We start from the raw sequence: 19,801 nt of genomic DNA, 5'->3' as shown, positions 1-19,801 counted from the left end.
TAAAAGAAATAGGAGTAGCATGTGATTGTTAATGGAAGTGACGATGGTGGTGGTGTATGGTTACGGATATGGTGATAGATTGACTTTAAGAACAACATGAATTATGTAAAAATTATTTATCATTTATTAGAAATATATCATGTCATTTATATATATATATATATATATATATATATATATATATATATATATATATATAAATACTTTGAATTACAATGGTTTTCTAAAAATAGGATGTTATATTTAGATCCAAAGAATATATGGCGATTGAGGCAAATTAAGAAATTATGAACGGCAATGGACATAGACTAGAATTGTTGTCGGAAAGAGGCTCGGCTCGATGCTAGAGAAAATAAAGGAGGAGAAATAAGATCAGTTGGAAAAGATGAGAAGAGGCGGTAGTGGTGGTGTTGGTGATAAATAGACCAAGATTTATATTAGATGATTTAATAATTAGTATAAAATAACTACAAATTGTGTTTTATATTGTGCGTTATGCATAATAAATCTATTTAAAAAATAATGAAAATGTTGCATTTTCTAAAATTAAAACATAGCTGTTTATATAATTTTAGTTAAACTTTATAAAAATAAGTGACAATTTCGACCAGCAACCCGTGCAACGCACGGGTCCATATCTAGTTATTTATAAAGGATGGATTCTCATCCCTCCTTAAAGAAGTTGTCAATGTGGGATAATTTAAAAATGCCTCCTTAATACAATTTTACATCAGTTTCTATTTTTTTTTTTTGGTAAATTACATCAGTTTCTATTGTTGTAAGATTTATATCATTTTGAGAAATGATTTTACCAAATATTAATAGATAGATTAATTATCTAAATGATGTAAATATATATTTTGTATCAATTTTTTAAAGTTGATGCAAACTAATAAAAATTCAATCAATTTTATTTAATTGATGTAAAATTAGTTAATTATTACATCAATTAATATAATTGATGTTAAGTAATATATATTTGCTTCATTTATAAATAAGTAATTTAAAGTAATATCATTTAGTTTTGTGATACAAATTAAGTGATACAATACACTCTTTTTTTTATAGTGGGTGGACCTAGCGATTAAGCGGGGAGTAATCGGGATAGACGGAGATTTTTAGAATAGGGATAATTTGTAAATATTAAATTTGTGATAAGATTTATAGTAACAATTAACGAAAAAAATAGTTTTGTACAACAAGATCATAATTTTTTGTTTCGAACATGATCTCTACAAAATTTGAAACGACCTACTCACCAAAAAAAAAAAAATTTGAAACGACCTTAAATAAAATTTTAAAATCTAAAGAATAAAAAAAAAAAAAAAAAAAAAAAAGTAGATTAGGCATTGACAAAAACTAACGGCCACAATGCAACAATGATTGTTACCGGAGCTTGCGACTTCTCTTCATCACTCTCCGTCGCCTCTTCCTCCTCCTCCGCCGTCTCCGTCACAACCTTCAACATTTCCTCTCTCTCCTCTCTCTCCTCTAACCCTAACATCATCATCAATTCCAGCTCAACTCTCCTCCGTTCCCTTTCCTTCTCCCTCATCCGCCACCGCAGCAGCTACTCTCGTCGCTCTCTCCGCTGTCTCTCTATCCACACAGTTCATGGAAACAAAACCCAATTCTTCTCTCACTCTTCTACGCGAACTCCACCACTTTTCACGGCTAATTCCGCTGCTCAACGAAGCGGGACTTTCGTCGAACACCTTACAGGCATTACAGAATCGAAAGAAGGAAGCAGCGAAGCCAACGATTTCGGTGATGTAGAGTCTGCTAGGAACGATATAAGGAATGTTACGACTCGTAGAGTAGAGACGGAGGTTGAAGTTAGAGAATTGGAAGAGTTGCCGGAGGAATGGCGACGGTCGAAGCTAGCGTGGCTGTGTAAAGAAGTTCCGACGCATAAGGCCGTGACGCTTGTGAGGCTATTGAATGCTCAGAAGAAATGGGTTCGTCAAGAAGATGCTACTTACATCGCTGTTCATTGTATGCGGATTCGTGAGAACGAAACTGGATTCAGGGTAAAACCTTTTTGAACAAATCATCAATCTTTAGAAGATTATCAATGGATTTGTGTTGAAAGTTTTGATCTTTTAGGTGTATAGATGGATGACACAGCAGAATTGGTACCGGTTTGATTTCGGGTTAGTGACGAAGCTAGCTGATTACTTGGGCAAAGAACGGAAATTTACGAAATGCCGAGAGGTATTTGATGATATTATGAATCAAGGGCGTGTTCCTAGTGAATCTACATTTCATATTCTTGTAGTTGCATATCTAAGTAGCTTATCAGTCGAAGGCTGTCTCGAGGAAGCGTGTAGCGTTTACAATAGAATGATTCAACTTGGAGGTTACAAACCGCGTCTTAGTCTACATAATTCTTTATTTAGAGCTTTGATAAGCAAACGAGGAGGGATTTTGAATGATCAGCTTAAGCAAGCAGAGTTTATCTTTCACAATGTTGTGACAACAGGGCTTGAGGTTCAGAAGGATATCTATAGCGGATTAATCTGGCTGCATAGTTGCCAAGAGGAAGTTGACAAAGACAGGATTAACTTTCTAAGAGAAGAGATGATGAAGGCAGGTTTTCAGGAGAGTAAAGAAGTTGTGGTCTCGTTACTTAGAGCTTATGCAAAGGAGGGAGGTGTGGAAGAAGTTGAGAGGACGTGGCTTGAATTGCTTGATTTAGATTGTGGTATACCTTCTCAGGCGTTTGTGTACAAAATGGAAGCTTATTCGAAAGTAGGTGATTTTGCGAAAGCTTTGGAGATATTCAGGGAGATGGAGAAGCAGTTAGGTGGTGCAACTGTGTCTGGTTACCACAAAATCATTGAGGTTCTATGTAAAGTCCAGCAAGTGGAATTTGTGGAAACTCTCTTGAAGGAGTTTGAAGAAAGCGGGAAGAAGCCGCTTCTACCATCATACATCGAAATAGCCAAAATGTACTTCGATTTGGGTTTACATGAGAAGTTGGAGATGGCTTTTGTTGAGTGCTTGGAGAAATGCCAACCTAGCCAGACTATATATAACATATATCTGGATTCATTGGTTAAAATCGGCAACCTTGAGAAAGCAGGGGATGTCTTCAATGAAATGAAAAACAACGGGACAATCAATGTGAATGCTAGATCGTGCAACAACCTTTTAAAAGGATACTTAGATTCTGGAAAACAAGTGCAGGCAGAGAGAATATATGATCTGATGAGAATGAAGAAATACGAAATCGAACCATTGCTTATGGAAAAGCTTGATTACATCCTGAGCTTGAAGAAAAAAGAGGTGAAGAAACCGTTAAGCATGAAGCTAAGCAAAGAACAGCGCGAGGTATTGGTAGGTTTGCTGTTAGGTGGCTTGCAAATCGAATCAGACAAAGAGAAGAAGAGCCACATGATCAGATTTGAATTCAGAGAGAATTCTCAGGCTCATCTAATTCTTAAACAACACATACATGACCAGTTCCGCGAGTGGTTGCATCCTTTAAGCAATTTCCAAGAGGATATTATACCGTTCGAATTCTACTCCGTTCCCCATTCATACTTCGGGTTTTACGCCGAACATTTCTGGCCCAAGGGTCAACCAGAGATTCCAAACCTGATTCATCGGTGGCTCTCACCACACTCACTCGCGTATTGGTACATGTACAGCGGCTTTAAAACATCATCAGGAGACATTATCTTGAGATTGAAGGGAAGTCTAGAAGGTGTTGAGAAGGTAGTAAAGGCTCTTAGAGCCAAATCTATGGAATGTCGAGTTAAGAAGAAAGGAAAAATCTTTTGGATTGGACTTCAGGGAACAAACTCAGCTTTGTTCTGGAACCTAATAGAGCCTTACGTGTTAGAGGACTTGAAAGATCATTTGAAACCTCCTTCTGAATCAATAGGCAATGCATCAACACAAAATCAAAAACTAGATTCAACCAAACCAGTTGAAGAAATTCATCATTATTCATTAAGTTCTTCTCTACAATTGTAACACTGGTTGGATGTTTTTCAGTGCATTTGTTCTACAAGTCTAATAAAACATTAAATATATAATTTGTAAGTTGGAATCACTTTCAAAATTTAATGGTAAAAAAAATTTCCCTCAAGAATATGTAGTTGCTTGAGTCCTTTAAAATATATTTATGTATTTAAATAAATACCTGATACTACAATATTTTTGAAGAAATTAAATAATTTTTTTTTATAAAAAAAGATAATAAAACAAAATATTTAATGTGTAGTGTAGTAGTGGCCATAGTGGGTAATCACCTACTATCCACTCTTATAGTATATGGAATGTACCCGAAGGGACGAGTAATAAATTTATTTATTTTTAAAAAAAAATTTGGCAGCGAGTAATAAATAAATAGTACATTTTTTTCTTCTAAATTGTTAAAAAATAAAATAAAAATAAAAAGAGACAAAATTTGTTGGAGGAAGAAAGTGGGTCCTAGGGTTTTCTTTTCTCTGTCGTTTTGATTTCTGCGTTTAAGAGAGACAAGTCTCCGTCTACAGTCTTTTAGAAACGGAAGCTACTGAGACTCAGAGAGATACACAACGTTCTTTGTCTCTTCCTCCGATTCTTTCTCTCTGTCTCGTCTCTGTTTCGGTTTCAAGAAAGCAGAAGAGCAAGAAGAAGAAGATGGGTAGGTCAAAGTGTTTCATGGACATTAGCATTGGTGGTGAGCTTGAAGGAAGGATTGTTATTGAGCTTTATGATGATGTTGTTCCCAAAACCGCTGAGAATTTTCGATTACTCTGTACTGGAGAAAAGGGTTTAGGTCCAAATACTGGTGTCCCTCTCCATTACAAGGTTCTCTCTTTCTCTCTATATCTTTGTTTAGACCCTCTTGTGTATGAAATGTTGAAATGGGTATTTGGTGTTTCTTTGATTTAGGGTTTGAGGTATATTAAGGAAAGATCAAAACTTTAGGATGCAATTGTACTATAGAATGGTTCTGAATGCTTATGATTTGAGGTTTAATGGGTCTTTATTGCTGAATAGCTTCTGAGTTTGTTTCAGTATTGCGATTAGGTTACTGTAGTTGGTAATGGTGAGGTAAAGATCAAAACTTTAGGTATGAAATTTGTACTATAGGATGATATATTTATGGTATTTGTGTATATGTGTTGTCAGGGGAATCGATTTCATCGTGTTATCAAGGGGTTTATGATTCAAGGTGGGGACATATCAGCTAATGATGGTACTGGTGGTGAATCTATCTACGGTTTGAAGTTTGATGATGAGAACTTTGAGCTGAAACATGAGAGGAAAGGGATGCTCTCTATGGCTAACTCTGGTCCCAACACTAATGGCTCTCAGTTTTTCATCACAACTACCCGCACTGCTCATTTAGATGGGAAACATGTTGTGTTTGGAAGGGTTACGAAAGGAATGGGTGTTGTTCGGTCAATTGAGCATGTTACGATAGAGGAACAGTCTTGTCCTTCTCAGGATGTTGTGATTCATGACTGTGGAGAAATCTCCGAGGGCGCGGATGATGGGATATGTGACTTTTTCAAGGACGGTGATGTGTACCCTGACTGGCCTATTGATCTAAATGAAGGCCCGGCTGAGTTATCTTGGTGGATGGAGACTGTTGATTTTGTCAAGGCTCATGGGAATGAGCACTTTAAGGTGCTTTTTCCATTGTTTTAAATTGAATAATATATGTTCGTCTGTTCCATATTTTCATTTCTTTGAATCTGATCTGTTTTTTTACTTTGATTTACTCTCAGAAACAAGACTATAAGATGGCTCTTAGAAAGTACCGTAAGGCTTTACGCTATCTGGATATTTGCTGGGAGAAAGAGGGCATTGATGAAGGTGGTTAATCAGTTTTTCTCTATATATATGTTTCCATTTACTGCATCTCTGTACTATACATACCAATCTCTTCCACTCACTCTCTACTTGGGATTATGCAGAGACGAGTACTGCCTTGCGTAAGACAAAGTCGCAGATCTTCACTAATAGTGCTGTAAGTTCATGCCTTTACACTTTTTTTAAGCTACATCCTTGTTAATATCTTCTGTTGTAAGTGGAACATGTATAACTTATATGTGTGTTTGCATGCTTTAAGTACCATCTGAAGCTTGATTGTCTTTGGAGTCTGTTGGTTTATCCAAAACAACCTAATTTTCTTACTCTGTCGGGTTTTTGACATTGATATTTTTTTGTTGAATCTGCTTAATTCTTACGGATGAGCTGCTCTGTCGATAATATGATAGGCAATTGTAAAATCTGTTGTGAACTAAATATTGAAGTGGGATACACTGCAGACCTGTCATTTATGTTGGTTTCTGCTGTTTGATTATTTTCTTGGGAAAGAAGTAGGGTAGGTTGTTGACCTTGACATTAACAGAATTCCAAGATAATATTCTCTGAGATTATGCTTGTGGGACATATTAATCATTGCTCTTGAATTATTGTTTGCATCTCTGTTTACGTTGCCAGTGTTTTCACTAGTCCAACTAAATTGCTTTTTTTGCCCCTGTATAGCTGTTTTTTTTACTAGTGTCATCTCATTGTATTGTAACTGGCTGTTGTGGCAGGCCTGCAAACTCAAATTCGGAGATGCAAAAGGAGCGTTGTTGGACACTGAATTTGCTATGCGTGATGAAGATAACAATGTTAAAGCATTGTTTCGACAAGGCCAGGTACTTATTATTGTTCGACAGTTTTCTAGAACCTAGACCGCGATAGCAAAAATTATGGATTTCTCATGAGAGGAAGATGGTGTCTATTTCTTATTTGCGTTTGTTGGTAATGTTAGGCATACATGGCTCTTAATAACGTCGATGCTGCTGCTGAAAGCCTTGAGAAAGCTCTTCAATTCGAACCTAATGACGGTGAGTGATTCATCAAGCATCTATTAGTTGTGGTTTGACTTGTTTGGTTCACCATTATTAATGTATCAATACAGTACTACACACCTAGATATGTCGTGAGAGAAATCTAACTAACATTTTTTTTACGTGCTTGATTCTGTGAGTTGATTTTCAGCTGGTATCAAGAAAGAATATGCTGCTGTTATGAAAAAGGTCGGTATGCAGTTAAAGAACCCGAGGATTTTTTTGCAGTGACTTCTAGCGCAAAAGTCTTTGAGCTGACGTTAATAATCTTATGTGCAGATCGCCTTTAGAGACAACGAAGAGAAAAAGCAGTACCGCAAAATGTTCGTATAGGGTGCTCTACTTCATTTAGGGTAAGCCTATATCTGTCGAATTAGATTTGTTGATAATCTCAGAAAACTGCACTTAGTAAAGCTTTATGTCAACTAATAATCTTTAGGTATTTTTGCTGATGTCTATGTAGGTTTGGTCGGATAGTGAGGAAGAAGACTAACAAAAAGTGAAAAGAAGCATATAAAGAAAGAAATATTTAAAAAGGACTTGGGAACTGTTTCTATTTCCCTCATTTTGGTAAACATTTTTTACTTTTGCATCATGGCAGACTGATGCATAGTAATATCAACTGGGAAATTGTTTTTACCCATAGCACAGATTCAGTGAGACTGTTAATGAAATTTTGAGTTACTAGGCCACTCTTGTTCTTGCTTGCTACCACCATTTTTTCCTATTTGCTTGAATCATGTGTAAGAAATGCAGAAATAGTCACCAAGTGGGCACTACAATGCTGTGGAATTGTGGTTGCTGTAGCATTCATATGCTTACCGATGAAGAAAGCTTTAATGAGTCAAATAAGTTTCCAAAGTGGTTGTCAAATTCCATTGGATAGGCCTGGGCAAATAAACCGAACCAAATGTACTGAACCGAAACTGAAGCAAAAAAAATCAACCGAACCGAAAATTTGAAAATAACCGAATGGATACTAAATTCTATAACCGAAAAAACCGTAACCGATTCAGTACCGAACCGAAATATCTTGGGTAAGTAAAAATACCCGAAATATAATTATATTTTCAAAAATATTAGTTATTTATTTATTTATAGACCAAATAATCAAAAATACTGGAAAAATATATAAAAATAGTAAAAATATTCAAAAATAACCGAAAAATACCTAAAAATAACCTAAATATTCAAAGCAAAATAACCGAATGGATACCAAATTTTAAAACCGAAAGAATCGGAACCGAACCGAAACTAAACCGAAATTTTAAAATACCTGAATGAATACTAAATTTTAAAAGCGAAATAACCGAAACCAAATGGAACCGAACCGATAACCGAACGCCGAGGACTAGCATTGGAGAGGGAAGATCGCAACATTCGATAAGTTCTTGTAACAATGTCTCCCCTAAATATCACATTATCTTACATATGCTTATGAACTAAAAACAAATATTTTTTTTTTTCGCCAAAACAATACTAATTAAACAGCTCTTTGGAAAGGCAACTTATTGGTAGAACTGAAGCAGTTTTATACTGAGTGTAGACAGTAGACCAACGACAATCCCAAATCACAGCGAGCGAGGAAACTATCGTCTCGGAGGACGTGGACCTCCACCATCCCGACAACCACCGCCGCGACCGAGAGCCCTTAGACTACATGATGCTCTCGGAGGACGTGGACCTCCACCATCCCGACAACCACCGCCGCGACCGAGAGCCCTTAGACTACATGATGCTGATACTGGTATTAGCTTCCTTCTCTCTCCTATGTAATTTATAACAAAAAGAAAACACATAATTTATTAAATGCTAACTAAAATTAGTGTAGTAATTTAATGAAAATACTCAAAATAGTGTAGGATCCTTTTTACTGTTGATCCAAACTGAACCAAAATCTAAATTGTATCAACAATTGAACTGATTTGGTTTCATTTTTTTCAATTGATATCAAAACAATAATTAAATAAAAACCGATAAGGAAATCAATAAATTGAAATTTTAACTTCTTTGAAACTTTTAAATTTAAAATATAATAATTGAAACGGAAAAACAAAACCCATATCAAATGAAGTCCATTGATAATCAGTTTCTCTGTTGGATTAGACATCCTAAGAAAATCCATTTGTGTTTTAGGACCAAATTAACTGATATATTGATTTCAAATAATCAATACATACATTAATGAGAAAGAAAATTTGAAAGCAAAAAAAAAAACAAATATTGATAGAGACCGTCGATACGCCATGGATGTAACTCTTGTCGAGAAGAAAACACACAGTTTATGCGCCAAGGGGCCAAGAGAGCTAGTAAAAGCAAGAAGACAATCCCCAAACTCGAAGGACCCTTTTTTGCCATCTTTTTTTTTTTTTTCTCTCTTTGTCTAAACCGCTGAATCTTTTATATTGTTATTCAACGAATGAACAAAAAAATCAAAACATAAATAAAAAACAAAAGTTTTTCTTGGCCACTCATGTAGTCAATAAACGCGGCCTCACAACAAAACTTGGGAGAAATATTATAATTTGTTTCCACATCACATGACTTTTCCGTTGAATTTGTTTAAGCATGACTTGTTCTTGGTCTTCCTCTCAACTACAACACTTCTTCTTCTTCTTCTTGCTCGTCTTATTTCCCAACTTAACACAACAACATTTCTTAAATAAGAGACTTTTATTAGTGATAAGAAATGTCACTTACCATAAGATTTGTCCTAAGAGCCCATCAATGAGGATGGTCTTATGTTTATCTCCACAAAGCAACTTCTCCAATTCCTCCTTCTCCAAAAATCTTAACTATCTTGTCTCTTCAATCCATTGTCTCACTTCCAACACTTATTGCTTCTACAATCTCTCTGTTGGAACAGACTCTGATCAAGAACGAGTCGAGGCCATCGGATTCTGCAATAGAGTACTCTTTCGAGTAGATTGTCTCAAATGTATCGCCCAAGCAACAAAGAATCTAACCACTAACTGTATATTTCGTTATTCAAACAAACCAATTTTCAAAAAACCCAAAACGTTTCCGGTTTTGGAAGCGTTAAACCCCGAACAACGCCACAGGAGATAGAAACGAGTTTATTCGCTTGCAGAGCAAGTTACTTGATCGACTAAGAAAAGTTGCTCCATCAGGTGGCTCTAAGAGGAAGTATGCTCAAGGAGATGGTCCTGGCCCTTCGCCTTACATACTGAGAAAGACTGCAACAAGTGTCTCCTTTATGGTTTAAGAAACGCCACAAAAGGCAGAGTTGGGATCGGATGGTTTAGTCCCAGCTGTAAGTTTCAGATAGAGAGTAACTTGATATTCTTCCGTCTCGAGTCCGAGTATGAGCCTGATTCGCAAACAGAACCATAGGTCCATTAACACTAGGTAAAACAGAGTAATCCGTTTCAAAAATAAACAAAAACAGAGCACTCTGCATTAGCTACTTGTATTTAGATATTTATGTAAACTAAAATTAGTGTGACCTTTGTAACCTAGAATTTATACCTCAATTAATATGTTTTACTTTTGAAAAATACTGTGTATTCCCCAACAGAACTAGGCAAACAGATTACTACTATGTTTTACCATAAACAAAAGTATAAACACAGAGTACTCTGCATTACATATCTATTGATCTATAGAAAATGAGATTATTAGCCTTTGTAATCTACAACTAGTTTCTTTTGTCCAACTGTTCCTTTCTTGAAATTTTTCTCTTATTTGGCAGAAGAAGACAAAGTAAAAATCATTATCGCGACAGTTGGCTCTGTTGTTGGGTTTGCGGTAATCGTAGTCTGTCTTTACTTCTTATTGACAAGGTATAGAAGAAAGAAAAAACAGAGACTGGAAGGTGGAAATTTTAGTTCAAAGTTAAATCTTTAGGTTGAAACTATGTTCTCAAGAGTTTTAACTTGGAACATCTTTTGGGTTTATTGCTTTTGGTTCAGGCAAAGATGTCGAAAACAATAAGATTAAAGATGCACAACTAATGAAACTTGACTTTGATACTATAAGAGTAGCAACTAATGACTTCTCCCCTAAAAACCAACTTGGAGAATGTCGCTTTGGTGCTGTTTATAAGGTGATTATATTGATTGTTTCTTATTGTTCTTTATTACATTTTTTGATGATTTAGTATCTCTTACATGTGTTTTAATTATCACTAGGGTGTTCTTGACAATGGGGAAGAGATAGCTGTGAAAAGATTGTCAATGAAATAACAACAACGAGAAAATGAGTTCATAAACGCAGTCTCATTGGTTGCGAAACTTCAACATCGTAATCTTGTTAGGCTTTTAGGTTTCTGCTTAGATGGAGAAGAAAGACTTCTCATTTATGAGTTCTTCAAGAACACAAGCCTAGACCATTTCATATTTGGTATGTTAAAACCCTAAACCCTAACACAAGCATCTCTATCTGATGAATGATCTAATTTAATCGTTTTCTTTCTCAGATTCTAATAGGAGAATGATCTTAGAGTGGGAAACACGTTATAGGATCATTTCGGGTGTTGCTCGAGGTCTTCTTTATCTCCATGAAGATTCTCGTTTCAAAATTATTCATAGGGATCTTAAAGCCAGCAATGTTCTATTGGACGATGCAATGAATCCGAAAATCGCGGATTTCGGAATGGCAAAGTTGTTTGATACTGACCAAACAACTCAGACCGGGTTTACAAGCAAAGTTGCAGGAACCTAGTAAGCTGCCAAAAAAGTACCCTTTTAATTGTATCATTTTACAAAGATAAAAACAAACCGAAAAATATATTGTTGTTGCAGCGGTTACATGGCTCCAGAGTATGCAATGAACGGGCAATTCTCGGTTAAACCGACGTTATTGAGTAACTAAGAGCTGCATTTGTAATGAAAAACAGGTTTTGAATATCATGAAAATTAGGAAGGACTGCTTCTCAATTTTGATTAATTAATCTTCAGTGTTTAAAAGATTTTCTCTCAGCTAAAGATTTATATTGTGAAAGATGAGGCTGATCCTCTTAAAATGGATTTGAGTTCTCATCTTCCATTCATCAAGATATATAAACATTTTTGTTTCAGTTATCATCAGCTACTAATTATTATTGTTGCTTGCTGGTTTAGGCTTTAAGTGGATTGGTTCCCATGAATCCCCATCATAATCTACTAATAATAACAACTGAAAATTACCCAGATTGACTCAAATTTAGAGATTAATAACTAGATTGACACCCTAGTTTTGTACTTTACTAGACTAACACAAATTTTGGGTAAAATGACCAAAAACCCAATTCAATTTTATTAGGCTTTAAAAAAAAATCAAACAATATAACATTTAAATTAGAATTACAAAACCCTAACAAAACAAAACAAAAACAACTAGCCCTAAATTACGACTGCCTTTCACGTTTTTTTTCTCAGCCTCATTTTTTTTTTCTCAGCCTCATTGATTAAAACTCAGTCACTTTCGCGACTCCGACGAAGACTTACGATTTGTCATTCTTAAAATATGTAGTCCATCATGAAAAGTCTGTCATCAAATAGGTATATAAAATCTGTCATAATATGAATAAAAATTAAAATCTGTCATTGCTTAAAACATATCTGACATATCTGTCATCACTATATGAAGTCATTCCAACAATTTCTTTTTTCATCACTAAATCTGTTGTAATGTGACAGTTTTTTTTGAACTAATCATAAATCTGTCGTAATGTAAATAAAATCTGTCATCACAGAAATATTTCAATTGCAATTGTATGTCAATCTAGCAATTTTTTTTTGTATGACAAATCTGCTATCACTCGACAGTTTTTTTGTTTAAAAAATAAAAACTGTCATAACATTAAAAAAATCTGTTATCACTACTAAGTCATTCTAGTAATTATTTTTTCAAAAACAAATCTGTCACTTGATGACAGATATTTTTATGAAAATAAAAAGTCTGAGGCCACTATAAACATAAATCTGCCACTAATTTTAATAAATCTGTCAAAGTGATGAAAGTCTGTGGTGTCATAAAAAAATAAGTCTGTAGTGGAGTAAAAAAACTACAACAAAATAAATATATGTCATAACTTGTTAAATTAAGTCTGTGAGAGATAAAAAATCTGTCACAGAAAATCTGTCTTTGATAAATAAGTCTGCCATTGAAAATAAACCTGTCATAACGAATCCAGCAGACTTTTAAAAAGCCAAAAAAATTTCCGAAGTTTTTTTTCACGTTTTTCGAAAAAAATTGAGGGCATATTTGACTTTTTTTTTTTTCCTAACAAAGAGAGAAAGGGTATTATCGTCATGAAAATAACCCATTGTTGGTGTCGGATCCCGCACCAGAAGTACGAGACCAACCAAAGATTGCCACGTAGTCAAGATAATGGCCCATAAAGGATGAAGCTCATTGGACCCATGAGCCGAAGGAAAGGTCGAAGTGGTTATCACCACTTCGAGAATCCGAAGTGACTGCATTATGACATGAGTTCGGTGTAGAAGACACGGGTAAGACGGTTCAAGGACATTTGGGCCGAAAAGGCGAGGCCCACGAAGATCAGAGTCAACTCAAATTCAAACGTTGAGCATTAAAGTCAAGGAATCAAAACGGACACATTTAAGAAGGAATAATTGTACTTAATTACTCATTTTAATGTCGTTTCTCTATGTATAAATATAAAGGCCAATGGCCATGTAAAGGGGATCTTCCTCTGAAGAAAGAAATACTATAGCAATTTTCGTAGCAATTTATAAAGTTTTTACATATTCATTTTTGTCCCTCAAGAATAATCTTTCCTACTTAATAAAATACTTGAGTGTGTGAATCCGACATCCACATTTTGGCGCCGTCTGTGGGGACATAGGATTCTTGAGTGGTCAGATTTTTTCTTTATCACACTTCCGAGATAAGCAACAATGTCCGGAGGAGACGCCGTTGAGACATCATTGGCCGAAACCCTCAAAGCTATGCAGCAAACCATGTCGGACATATCACAAAAGTTCTCGGATGTGGAAAAGGCCGTCGATACGTTGCAAACATCCCAGGTATCTCTTAGTCAAAACGTCAATACTATACAAACTCGTGTTCGCTCTTTAAGTGCAGGAAACCTGATGGGAATCCGAAGAGGGATATTCAACTCGCCAAGTTCCGCTGCACGAAATGAAACCAGCGGACAAACAACTCCCGGTGATACTAATAATGTAGCTCAGACGTTGGAAGAAGAGACACAGCTCGGGGATGAAGAACAACTTGCAGCTCAGTACGAGCAGGAAAACCTCGACCAGTTCGAGACCATGAGGAAGGTTAGCCAGGAATTAAAAGAAATGAAATCAAAATTTCATCAAGCTACAAGTTCGGAGCCAGACATCAATCGAGTCATTGAAGAAGCTAGGCGAACACCTTTCATCTCGCGAATTGCAAGTTTGAGGATCAAAGATTCCCAGAAGCTCAAGGTGGACCCTTACAGCGGATTGGAGGATCCAAAAAGCTATCTCGCAGCTTTTCTGATCGCTGCTGGAAGAGTCGAATTGGATGAAGCTGATGAGGACGCAGGTTACTGCAAGCTTTTTTCGGAGAATCTATGTGGCCAAGCTCTAATGTGGTTCACCCAATTAGAGCCGGGTTCGATCAGTAATTTCGACGAACTATCAGCCGTATTCTTAAAACAATATTCCATCCTTATGGATAAAAGCGTTTCGGATGCCGATCTTTGGAACTTATCGCAAGGGTCAAGTGAGTCACTTCGAGTTTTCATCACCAAGTTCAAAGGAGTGCTGTCAAAGCTCCCAAGAATCTCGCAGCAATCAGCTTTATCTGCCCTACGAAAAGGATTGCGACATGATTCAAGGTTTAAAGAAGACTTAATACTTCACAAACCAGACACAATTCAGGATGCACTCTTCCGCGCGAACAACTGGATGGAGGTAGAGGATGAAAAAGAAAGTTTTGCCAAAAGAAATAAGCCAGAAAAGCCGGCGATCACCATCCCTACCAAGAAGTTCGAGCCTAGGGAGAGCAAAGGACCAAGGAAATTTGGGTCGCAACCCTTCAACAGTACCGTCGGAAAGCAATTCCAAGGGAAAGGAAGATCAAACACTTGGGTCCGTGATGAAAGTCTATATTGCGACATTCATAAAGTAACCGGACATTTAACCAAGGATTGCAGCGTTCTTAAAAGGCACCTCGCAGAGCTTTGGGCCAGTGGAGATCTTTCCAAATTCGATATAAAAGATTTTGTGAAGGAATACCACGAAGCAAAGGAAAACTCCAAAGATCAAGATTCCAAAAGACCAAGGTTATCCAACGAGGAAGAACCAAGGAGTTCGAAGGGTAAGATCAATGTGATTCTAGGAGGTTCCAGATTTTGCGGAGATTCGATAAGTTCCATCAAGAAACATAGACGAAATATCCTACTCAAAGCAAGCTTAAGCGAAGAAGTCGATTTTCAAGGTGCATCAATATCATTTAATGAAGAAGAAACCCGGTACCTCGAAAGGCCTCATGATGATGCTCTAGTCATTACCCTAGATGTTGCCAACTTCGAAGTATCAAGGATCCTTATAGATACAGGCAGTTCGGTCGACTTGATCTTTTTAAGTACTCTAGAAAGAATGGGAATCAGCCGAGCAGACATAGTGGGGCCTCCGTCTCCATTAGTTGCATTCACAAGTGAATCAGCCATGTCTCTCGGGACAATCAAGCTACCGGTCCTTGCCAAAAAAGTATCGAAGATCGTGGACTTCGTTGTCTTCGATAAGCCTGCAGCTTACAACATCATCCTCGGTACTCCCTGGATTTATCAAATGAAAGCAGTCCCCTCTACATATCATCAATGTATCAAATTTCCAACGTCAAGAGGAGTGGAAACAATTCGGGGAGATCAAAAAGCTTCACGGACGTGTTATCTAGCTAGCCACCGTATGAAGATTCAATAGCAATTAACGAAGCCCGCAAAAGAAGGACTAAGAACAAAATTTCCTAGCGGGCAGAAGAAAGAGGATGTAGCAGTCGAAGTGGTGTTGGAAGAAGACAAGCCGGACCGGAAAATTCGAATTGGGGCAACTTTGACTGGCCAAATAAAAGAAGCTTTGATCGAACTCTTAAGGAAAAACAAAGCATCATTTGCATGGTCAGCAGCAGACATGCCTGGTATAGATCCAAATATAATTTGTCACGAGCTAAACGTGGATCCAAGCTTCAAACCGGTGAAACAGAAAAGGAGAAAGCTCGGAGTGGAGCGAGCCAAAGTAGTAAATGACGAAGTGGATAAACTTTTGAAGATAGGGTCCATAAGAGAAGTGCAATACCCGGAATGGGTAGCAAACACTGTCGTTGTCAAGAAAAAGAATGGGAAGGATAGGGTTTGCATCGACTTCACAGACCTCAATAAAGCATGTCCCAAAGATAGTTTCCCGCTCCCACATATAGATCGACTTGTAGAGTCCACCGCTGGGAACGAGTTATTAACATTCATGGATGCCTTCTCGGGTTATAATCAAATAATGATGAACCCCGAAGACCAAGAAAAAACGTCGTTTATCACTGATAGAGGTATCTATTGTTACAAGGTAATGCCTTTTGGTTTGAAAAATGCATGAGCAACATATCAACGGTTGGTTAACAAGATGTTCCATAATCATCTCGGGAAAACAATGGAAGTCTACATAGATGATATGTTGGTTAAATCGTTAAAGAAAGAGGATCACGTTAAGCATTTAGAGGAATGTTTTGATATTCTCAATAGATATCAAATGAAGCTGAACCCGGCGAAGTGCACCTTTGGAGTCCCATCCGGAGAATTTCTTGGCTATATCGTGACAGAAAGAGGGATTGAAGCCAATCCAAATCAAATTAACGCCTTTCTAAACATGCCATCTCCAAGAAACTTCAAAGAAGTACAACGGTTGACTGGGCGGATTGCGGCTTTGAATCGTTTTATCTCGAGATCAACAGATAAGTCGTTGCCTTTCTACCAAATTCTAAAAGGGAACAAAGGATTTCTTTGGGATGAGAGGTGTGAAGAAGCTTTTGGGCAGCTTAAGGCATACTTAACCACTCCACCTATACTGTCCAAACCGGAAGTGGATGAAAAACTTTATTTGTACGTATCAGTTTCAAACCACGCGGTTAGTGGAGTCTTGGTTCGGGAAGACCGTGGGGAGCAGAAACCAATTTACTACGTAAGCAAGTCAATGACGGATCCGGAAACCAGATACACAATGATGGAAAAGCTTGCACTCGCGGTGGTAACTTCGGCTCGGAAGCTGCGTCCATATTTTCAGTCCCATCCGGTTGAAGTATTAACTAACCAACCACTCCGAACAATACTTCATAGTCCAAGTCAGTCCGGACGTTTGGCGAAATGGGCGGTGGAGTTAAGCGAGTACGATATAGAGTTCAAAAGCCGGATCAGTATGAAAGCTCAGGTTCTAGCAGATTTCTTAACCGAGCTACCAATACCTGGAACGATAGAGCATTCGGAGAACCAAACTTGGAGGTTACACGTAGATGGGTCTTCAACAAAGCAAGGATCCGGAGTGGGAATCAAGTTGGAATCTCCAACATCAGAAATTCTGGAACAATCATTCCGGTTGTTATTCAATGCTTCCAACAACGAGGCAGAATACGAAGCCCTGATTGCCGGACTTTGATTAGCACAAGGAGTTGGTGCTAAGGAAATATTGGCTTATTGCGATTCGCAATTAGTAGTTAACCAGTTTAATGGAGACTATGAAGCCAAAGACTCAAGAATGGAAGCGTACCTCGAAGTGGTGAAGGATCTATCTAAAAATTTCTCGAAATTCGAATTAATCCGCATACCTCGGGGAGAGAATACAACTGCGGATGCACTTGCCGCATTGGCGTCAACATCAGATCCTGAGTTAAAGAGAGTTATTCCAGTAGAATGCATCTCGGAGCGAAGCATTCAAGACAGCAAGGAAACCCTCGTCGTTACAAGGTCTCGAGCAGCGGCACGCGACCGTGGCGAACCAGAGATCGAACCGCCACCCAACAAACGGAGGAAGTCAAGGGGATCAAATGCATCTAACAAGGAACCTGTTGTCTTAGCTGAAGATGTGATTCCAGAAACAATATTAGAAACCGAACCGTTAGTCGAGGAGGATATTCTTGAACTAAACGAACATCCCGAACCAGAGCCACGAATATTTCACAAAGTTGACCAAATTCCGGCTAAAGACTGGGGGGCTGACTGGAGGGAGCCAATAAAGCACTACATCATGACAGGTGAGCTCCCAAAGAATAAATGGCAGGCCAGGAAAATGAAAGTCGTTAGCGCGAAATTTTGTCTGTCAAAGGATGCGTTATATAGACGAGGTGTCAGTGACCCTTACCTATTATGCATTTTTGGGCCCGAAGTCGAAATCGTCATGAGCGAGGTGCATGAAGGATTATGTGGGAGTCATTCATCAGGAAGAGCTATGGCTTTTAAAGTTAAAAGAATGGGGTATTTTTGGCCCACTATGATCACAGATTGTGTTAAGTTCGCCCAAAGATGCAAGCGCTGCCAACTCCATGCACCATTGATCCATCAACCGTCGGAATTATTCTCCTCCATTTCCGCCCCATACCTGTTTATGAGGTGGTCAATGGACATCATTGGACCATTACACAAATCAACTCGAGGTGTACAGTACCTTTTAGTCCTTACGGACTACTTTTCAAAATGGATTGAAGCTGAGGCGTATGTTAGTATCAAGGATTCGGCGGTGAAGACCTTTATTTGGAAAAACATTATATGTCGACATGGAGTTCCATACGAAATAGTCACTGATAATGGACCACAATTCATTTCACACGAGTTTGATGCCTTTTGTGCGGACTGGGGAATCAAAGTTAGTTATTCTACTCCACGATATCCGCAAGGAAACGGTCAAGCTGAAGCCGCGAACAAGACAATATTAAGCAATCTCAAGAAACGCTTAAGTCATCTAAAGGGAGGATGGTATGAAGAACTCCAACCCGTCCTGTGGGCCTATCGTACAACCCCTAGGCGACTTACAGGAGAAACTCCATTCTCTTTGATTTATGGCATGGAGGCGGTAGTACCAGCTGAACTCAATGTGCCCGGACTTCGTCGAATAGAAGCACCGTTAAATGAGGAAGAAAATTCAGCAATGCTTAATGATTCACTAGATACCATAAATGAAAGGCGTGATCAAGCTCTAATTCGGATCCAGAATTACCAACAGGCAGCAGCCCGGTATTACAATTCTAAGGTTAAAAGTAGGCCGTTCTTCGTGGGAGATTATGTATTAAGGCGCGTCTTTGATAACAAAAAAGAAGAAGGCGCCGGTAAACTCGGTATTAATTGGGAAGGACCTTACATTATTACCGAAGTGGTTCGGAACGGTGTTTATAGGTTGAAAGACTTAGAAGACAATCCAGTCAAGCGACCTTGGAATGTGATCAACCTGAAGAAGTTTTATGTTTAAAGCTACATACATTGTTTATGTACATGAACTACGGTGTGGCTTGATCCCGAGATGGGTACGTAGGCAGCTCGAAAACGAGTTCAGCTATTAATAAAAATTTGTTTTATTTCTTTATTAAAGGAAAAAGGTTCGATTGTGCGAACAAGTGAAGCAAATAAAGGCTCGACTATGCGAACATACAAGAGATTGGAAATAGAGCGTTATTTAAAAGACGGAATGTCCCTCATCGTATACTTCGGACTATGAAAACCTTGTTGACGAGCAGAACACTTCAACTCCTTGACCAGCAAGATCGAGGACCGGCATCATGCAGTCCGGAATTCGAGCAAAGTCTGAAATTCCAAGCTCAATCCACTCTCCGGGGTGAGATTCAAGGATGTGAAGATCTCTTGACACCGTAGTAAGCCTGCGTTGCATCCGGTTAATCCTCTTCCGAAGTCTCCTCTTTTCCGACATAAGCTTCCGGTGTTGAAGCTCGAGTGCCTCTATGAACGCCGTCGCTGTTCCTTGGTCTCTGATTGGGAGATCCCTGATCAAAGCACATGGGGCTCGGAT

General features: G+C 37.9%; 3 protein-coding genes and 1 pseudogene across 3 annotated transcripts; 3 read left to right on the top strand and 1 right to left on the bottom strand.

Moving 5' to 3' along the window:
- Nucleotides 1–1,336: 1,336 nt before the first annotated feature.
- LOC9319987 (pentatricopeptide repeat-containing protein At2g15820, chloroplastic) lies at nt 1,337–4,050 on the top strand. Its single transcript, XM_002885938.2, has 2 exons — nt 1,337–2,030; nt 2,107–4,050. The coding sequence occupies exons 1-2, from the start codon at nt 1,380–1,382 to the stop codon at nt 3,979–3,981; spliced, it is 2,526 nt and encodes an 841-aa protein (XP_002885984.1). The 5' UTR covers nt 1,337–1,379; the 3' UTR covers nt 3,982–4,050.
- Nucleotides 4,051–4,429: 379 nt separating this feature from the next.
- On the top strand, nt 4,430–7,537 carry LOC110230448 (peptidyl-prolyl cis-trans isomerase CYP40). Its single transcript, XM_021033400.1, has 9 exons — nt 4,430–4,803; nt 5,128–5,628; nt 5,730–5,817; nt 5,919–5,971; nt 6,546–6,650; nt 6,767–6,842; nt 6,997–7,034; nt 7,125–7,198; nt 7,309–7,537. The coding sequence occupies exons 1-8, from the start codon at nt 4,633–4,635 to the stop codon at nt 7,176–7,178; spliced, it is 1,086 nt and encodes a 361-aa protein (XP_020889059.1). The 5' UTR covers nt 4,430–4,632; the 3' UTR covers nt 7,179–7,198; nt 7,309–7,537.
- A 642-nt stretch (nt 7,538–8,179) lies between these two features.
- LOC9322050 lies at nt 8,180–9,249 on the bottom strand. The gene is made up of 2 exons (XM_002883873.2): nt 9,080–9,249; nt 8,180–8,613 (listed from the first exon to the last, which is right to left on the bottom strand). The coding sequence occupies exons 1-2, from the start codon at nt 9,201–9,203 to the stop codon at nt 8,435–8,437; spliced, it is 303 nt and encodes a 100-aa protein (XP_002883919.1). The 5' UTR covers nt 9,204–9,249; the 3' UTR covers nt 8,180–8,434.
- A 70-nt stretch (nt 9,250–9,319) lies between these two features.
- Nucleotides 9,320–11,906, top strand: LOC9322048 (annotated as a pseudogene).
- Nucleotides 11,907–19,801: the final 7,895 nt, after the last annotated feature.

This window comes from Arabidopsis lyrata (genome assembly GCF_000004255.2).
Source record: "Arabidopsis lyrata subsp. lyrata unplaced genomic scaffold ARALYscaffold_3, whole genome shotgun sequence".
Taxonomy (NCBI): domain Eukaryota; kingdom Viridiplantae; phylum Streptophyta; class Magnoliopsida; order Brassicales; family Brassicaceae; genus Arabidopsis; species Arabidopsis lyrata.
This window is presented reverse-complemented; position numbering and strand designations above follow the sequence as displayed.

Bases quoted from the DNA above. Each gene is read 5' to 3' on its own strand.
- LOC9319987 (XM_002885938.2), top strand. From the start codon at position 1,380: ATGATTGTTACCGGAGCTTGCGACTTCTCTTCATCACTCTCCGTCGCC. The intron at 2,031-2,106 runs GTAAAACCTTTT...TTGATCTTTTAG, and splicing joins AGAACGAAACTGGATTCAGG to GTGTATAGATGGATGACACA.
- LOC110230448 (XM_021033400.1), top strand. From the start codon at position 4,633: ATGGGTAGGTCAAAGTGTTTCATGGACATTAGCATTGGTGGTGAGCTT. The intron at 4,804-5,127 runs GTTCTCTCTTTC...ATGTGTTGTCAG, and splicing joins GTGTCCCTCTCCATTACAAG to GGGAATCGATTTCATCGTGT. The intron at 6,843-6,996 runs GTGAGTGATTCA...GTTGATTTTCAG, and splicing joins TCAATTCGAACCTAATGACG to CTGGTATCAAGAAAGAATAT.
- LOC9322050 (XM_002883873.2), bottom strand. From the start codon at position 9,203: ATGGCAAAAAAGGGTCCTTCGAGTTTGGGGATTGTCTTCTTGCTTTTA. The intron at 8,614-9,079 runs GTCTCTATCAAT...TAAATTACATAG, and splicing joins ACATCCATGGCGTATCGACG to GAGAGAGAAGGAAGCTAATA.